Source organism: Nicotiana sylvestris, chromosome 6 (genome assembly GCF_000393655.2).
Source record: "Nicotiana sylvestris chromosome 6, ASM39365v2, whole genome shotgun sequence".
In the NCBI taxonomy this organism is placed as follows: domain Eukaryota; kingdom Viridiplantae; phylum Streptophyta; class Magnoliopsida; order Solanales; family Solanaceae; genus Nicotiana; species Nicotiana sylvestris.
The window spans coordinates 204,011,688-204,017,633 of NC_091062.1; the positions used below are offsets into that span (position 1 = coordinate 204,011,688).

At 36.9% G+C, this 5,946-nt stretch overlaps 1 protein-coding gene and 1 non-coding gene across 3 annotated transcripts; both read left to right on the forward strand.

The window, feature by feature from the left end:
- Positions 1-821: 821 nt before the first annotated feature.
- Positions 822-4,893, forward strand: LOC104222263 (protein FAR1-RELATED SEQUENCE 6-like). 2 transcript variants are annotated; one of them, XM_009773476.2, is made up of 2 exons: positions 822-974; positions 2,682-4,893. In XM_009773476.2, exon 2 carries the CDS (start codon positions 2,714-2,716, stop codon positions 4,715-4,717), a length of 2,004 nt encoding a protein of 667 aa, XP_009771778.2. In that variant the 5' UTR covers positions 822-974; positions 2,682-2,713; the 3' UTR covers positions 4,718-4,893. The 2 variants fall into 2 exon arrangements, with proteins under 2 accessions (XP_009771778.2, XP_070003917.1); XM_070147816.1 differs by lacking the exon at positions 822-974 and adding an exon at positions 990-1,792.
- A 639-nt stretch (positions 4,894-5,532) lies between these two features.
- On the forward strand, positions 5,533-5,728 carry LOC138872297 (U2 spliceosomal RNA). The gene has a single exon (XR_011400760.1). It is a non-coding gene; the product is annotated as a U2 spliceosomal RNA (small nuclear RNA).
- Positions 5,729-5,946: the final 218 nt, after the last annotated feature.

Consider the following 5,946-nt stretch of genomic DNA (forward strand, 5'->3'; position numbering starts at 1 on the left):
AGCTACTTTTGTTTGTCCTTAGCTACTTTATTGTCCATTATCTTGCGACCAACATAGGGGTATATTTGCACATAAAGTATAACGAAGGTTAAATGCAGACAATAATCAAAAGTAAAAGGGTTATATTTGACCCTTTTCCCTTATATTTTTTACTGTATCTCAAAGAACATCACATCAATTTCTTGTGTCGGCAGCCGACACACATAATGTATATTGAAGAATATATGCAGTTCAGGCTTCAATCGAAGCAAAGGTTTCCCTTTTTCTTTTGATTTACACTTAACTACACTGCTCTTCTTATGCTAAGTACGTATCTCAGAAGCTTTTCAAGTGGAAATTTTTTGGGTAGAACTCGTGGAATAATCAAAGCCAAACCGTTTCGCTTGTTAAAAAAAAGTCCAATTTTTTAAAACGAACTAAACTTTTTTCGCAAAAACTAACAGCCTGTTTGGACATAAGAAAATTTTCCTTTTTTTCCAAAAAAAAATTCACTTTTTCTCGAAATCAGTGTTTGTTCATAAAATTTCCATTTTTCATTTGAAGATGCATTTTAGAAATTTTCGAAAATTTAAAGTCTGGAGAAGGTACGGTATACGAATGTCTTGTCTCTATCTCAGAAAGATAAAGAGACTGTTTCGATAAACCCTCTGCTCAAGAAACCACTCAATAAATGTAGTAAAATTATTGAATTTGTAAGTTAAAATTTAAATAATACTTAAATGAGTTAAAACATGATCAACTTGTTAACGAACCACTATTAGCATGACGGACCTCAACCATTCCTACTCAATATACACCTTTTCACAAAATCATGTTTGAAATTTTTTCTACAAACGTACCCAATAGTTATGCTGGACATTTTGTCTACTATTAGTGGGCAGCTAAGCTAGCTTAAAACGCCGATCACCGTTTTTTGCTGAAAGACAAGAGGAAGCTCAGTCGATCACCGGAGGCAACGTCCGACAGTGGCTCCGGTGAGAACCTTTGTTTCTCCAAGTAGCAATTCTTTAGTTTCTGCTTCTCCTTTTGTCTAATCCCTCAGCTCACAGTGTTCAATGCTCAACCCTTCTTTAATTCCAACAATTGATCTTTATTTTAGGCTGTACATGCTCAATTGACCTAAGCCCATACTAATTTAGTGATTTTGATTGTATTTTATCATCTTTATCAAAACAGAACACAGGAAATGAAATTCCCGATGTTTGCCCAGATTGTATAGCTCCCTTATGGTGTATAGCTCCCTTATGGCGCTCTTAGTTAAAACATCAATTCCCGTTATTTTTCATCTGTAGAAATGGCTGCTTTCAATTTGCCATTGAGAAATGTAATTCTCCTTCCGTTTCAATTTATTTGAACCTATTTGACTGAGTATAAGGTTTAAGAAAAAAGACAGTCTTTTGAAACTTGTGGTCTAAAACAATTCCTAGATATTTGTGTGGTGTTAAATCATCTCATTAAATGTAATTTTAAAGTTAAATTATTTTCAAATCTAGAAAAAGTTCATTCTTTTTTAAACTGACTAAAAGGGAAATAGGTTCATCTTTTTGAAACGGAGGGAGTATATGTTTCGAGCACTTACTTGGAATCTTCTCATGAGTAACACTAGCGTGCTTGTGGTTTTTTGTGCCTGTATAGTTTTAGCTTATATTCATAGCATCTTTCTTTTTGATTTCATGTTGTTCCTATTTTTTTTTATGATTTCCGTGGTGATACTAATATTGTCTTCTTTGGTCTTTTTGTTTTCTTTAGCCGGGGTCTTTCGGAAACAGTCTCTCTACTCCTTCGGGTAGGGGTAAGATCTGCGTATACACTACCCTCCCCAGACCCCACTAGTAGGATTTTACTGGGTTGTTGTTATTGTTGTTGTTGTCATAGTTAATCTTGAGAAGATTCTGCTTTTTGCTGTTATTACCAGAATGTTCATTCTTCAAATTTGGGTTTTTTTTCTTCATTCAAGGGTATTGATATTCTCGCCTATTTTTTTAAAGTGTAAATCAAATTTATTTTTATTTTTTTACATTTTTTGTTGTTCAATCTTTTATAGACTTTTGAAGAAATTTTGCTTCAGATGTTTGTCTATGTACCAAAAAGTAGATACAAGGGAAAGTTTCCTACTGATATGCTAAGAAGTAAATATATTGTTGAAATGGATCATTGTGAGCTGTATACTCTTCTTTACAACCTTATGGCTTTCTCAGGCCAATACGTTGAAACCTAGACCAGTGTAAGTAGAACTTTTTATATTGTAAAATAAGCAAACTCTAGTTAGAAGAATTCCCATAGAGAAACATTGTCCCAATAGCCTCGGCTTCTCATTTGTTCTGCAGTTGGGGAGAAATACGTCTAGAATATTTTTATTTTTTTTTGATTTGCACCGGGTGTCCGAGTCTCTTCGAGCCCCGACTAATCCCGGGGGTGCACAGGCCCTCGGCAAGGAGTTTCCTGCAAGTGCACCACGGTTAATTCAGGTTTTACCCAGTCCGATGGCCCTCAGAAATTGTTTGCACCCAGTGGGTTTCGAACTTGAGACCTTGAAAGGGTCTAGAATATTTCTTTATTGACATCATTATATAAAAAAGTTATTTTGGCTTTATCTTTCACTTTCTTCCTCCTCCACCCTCCTCTCCCAGGGTTGTCCCTGACCACCTTTGACGAATCCTCTTCTCATTGATATATTACAGAAATTGATGTTGATGCTTCTACAACATTCCAAATGGATGGTCTTTCACTCAATGCCGAACCCATCTTCGATGATGAAACTGAGGAATTCGAGATTGATGGGGAGTGTGCGATGACGGAATATGTTGGTCAATCTGGTATTATTGAAGGCGAAAATCCTGTTCCTTCGGCTGTTGGAATGGAGTTCGAGACATATGAGGATGTATATTACTTTTACAATTGTTATGCTAAAGTGCATGGATTTGGGGTCAGAGTGAGTAATACATGGTATAGGAAGAGTAGGGAAAGGTATAGAGGAAAACTAAGCTGCAGCAGTGCAGGATTTAAAAAGAAAAGCGAAGCGAACCGGCCCAGACCTGAGACAAGAACTGGCTGTCCAGCAATGATAAAGTTCAGATTGATGGAGAACAATAGATGGAGAATAATTGAAGTTGAACTTGAACACAACCACCTCGTTAGTCCATCAACTGAAAAGTTCTATAAATCTCATAGAAACATCAGTTCGGGGAGTAAAAGGTCCTTGCAGATGGATGCTAATCAAGACATTCAGAAAATTAGATTATTCCGAACTGTCATTATTGATCCAGATGATGATCGAAAATTAAACATTGATGAAGGTGAATTCAGGAACACGATTGACCAGACCAACAACCATTTGATTCTTAAACCTGGAGATGCTCAAGCTCTTCACAGTTTCTTCACTGATCTACAGTTGGTAAACCCTGATTTCTTTTATGTAATGGACCTAAATGAGAAAGGATGCCTGCGGAATGTGTTTTGGGCGGAAGCAAGATTTAAGGCTGCATATAGTTATTTTGGTGATGTGGTCAGAATTGACACTGCTTGTTTGACCACCAAATACGAGGTTCCACTAGTGGTAATTGCCGGAGTTAACCACCACGGACAGTCTGTCCCACTAGGCTGTGGTTTGATTGCAGGAGAGACTGTAGAGTCATTTATATGGTTGTTAAGGGCATGGCTAACGTACATGGTTGGCCGCCCTCCTCAGACCATCATAATTGCCCAATCTAGAGCTATGCAAACTGCTATTGCTGATGTTCTCCCGCGGTCAGCTCATTGTATTTCCTTGTCACATATCATGAAGAAAGTTCCAGAGGAATTGGGCGGGTTGCATGAATATGAAGTAATCAAGAAAGCATTTACTAAAGCAATTTACCAATCATCAAGAATAGAAGAGTTCGAAGCAGCTTGGGAGGACATGATACTACACCATAGAATTAGGGACCATAAATGGCTCCAGACACTCCACGACGATCGTAAACACTGGGCCCCTGTCTATTTAAAGGATACATTTCTGGCAGGGATGGTTTCTGTGACACTCAGTGAGAGAGAGGCTTCTCCTTTTGATGAGTATTTGGCTAACCATACTTCCCTAAAAGTGTTCCTTAACAGCTATAACCAATGTCTGAAGGAAATCTATCTAAGAGAAGCATTGGCTGATACAGAATCAAGGAATTCCAGTTTTATGTTGAAGTCAAGATTTTATTTTGAAATGCAGCTATCTAAAGTTTATACGAATCACATATTTGAAAAATTCCAAATCGAAGTCGAGGGAATGTTTTCGTGTTTAAGCACAAGACAAGTAAGTATTGATGGGTCAGTTGTAACTTACATTGTTAAGGAACATGAAGTTGAGAATGTGAATGAGGCACGAGATTATGAGGTTACGTTGAATACAGCTGTTGCGGAAGTTCTTTGTGCTTGTGGTTTATTCAACCTGGAGGGTTTCCTGTGCAGGCACGCATTGTGTGTTCTAAGTCAGAACAGTTTCGAGGAGATCCCACCTCAGTACATTCTTTCACGCTGGAGAAAGGATATCCACCGTAGTTATATTCTTGACTATGGTTGCAATTTGATTGACACCAAGAATCCAGTCCACAGGTATGATAATTTGTACAAGTGTGCTGTGAAGTTGGTTGAAGAGGGGAGAAAATCGCGTGAACGATACAAGTTCACTTTAGAAGCTTTGGGTGAGATATTGAACAAAGTTAGTTTGCAAGATCATAACACTCTTTAGCTTTTTAAGAAGAGGTGAAATATGTAAAATAGAACAATGTGCATCATTCTTCAGGATTATGCATGCTTTGTAATGTGCTAATGTAGGCATGCTCATGTTTATGGATGTATGCACAGAAAATCTACACTATAATGTAAAATAGATCTGTGTTGATGATCTATCCTTATTTTTGGTCACTATTTGCACAGTATGCTTAGAAAATGAAAATATATAGCAAGGAATTATGCATTATATATGTTGATCAAGTTATTTTTTTGAAAAAAGAGTAGTAAAACTGAATAAAAAGCACAGTCGCCAGTTGTATCTTGCTTCTCTTCAACTTCTGCAGCATTGTTATCCTTTGAACATGAGGTCATTCTTATGAGAAGTTAAGACTTCTAAAATAAGCAAATACTTATTTACCTATATTAATTTATTTTCTTTAGTGTTATCAGCTTTGACGATTTTCTTCATGAATCATACTTGCTGGTGAAATAGAAGGATTCGTAGTACTCGCACTGAAGTCTTTATATACATGATTGATGGTGAATGTTAGACGCAAACTATGTGTAATTTAATAAATTTGTCGCTGAGGAAGATGTATTAATGTAATTTAATTGAATAAACCGTACAGGTTTTTAACCAAAAATATAAAATTTACTATGCATTCCAGATATTCAATTGGTCAGAAAACCTGATTTTCAGTTGTTTTTACACTTCAAAAAAGCAAGAAGGATATATTTTTTGGAGTGTCCAATTGTCCCACATCGGTGGAAGCTAAAATGTAGACAGCGAAGAGTTGCTATAAAAACGAAGGCCCGACTCCTTAGAAAAGCATACCTTTCTCGGCCTTTTGGCTAAGATCAAGTGTAGTATCTGTTCTTATCAGTTTAATATCTGATATGTGGGCCATCGGCTCACACGATATTAACTCAATTTTTTAAGGGGGAAGGCCCATCAGGATAGCTTGCTATCCGGGTCTTCACGCGTCGCTTTGGCTTTGCACTACAGCCATAGCCTGGCGCACCCCACCAAATCAAGCCAATATTTGAGTTAGCCCAAGCGTATATGGCCCAGTTCTATCCAAATTGATAAGTAAGGAAAACAAATGTTTTTGAGTAAGCCCATTGTCTTTGGTCCAGTTTTTCTTAGTGACTTGTAGTGTACTGCCACGTATTTCCAAATTATTAAAGGCCAAGAGCGAACTACAGTTCTTTATTTTCTAACATTAGTTGAAAGAATTAACTTTA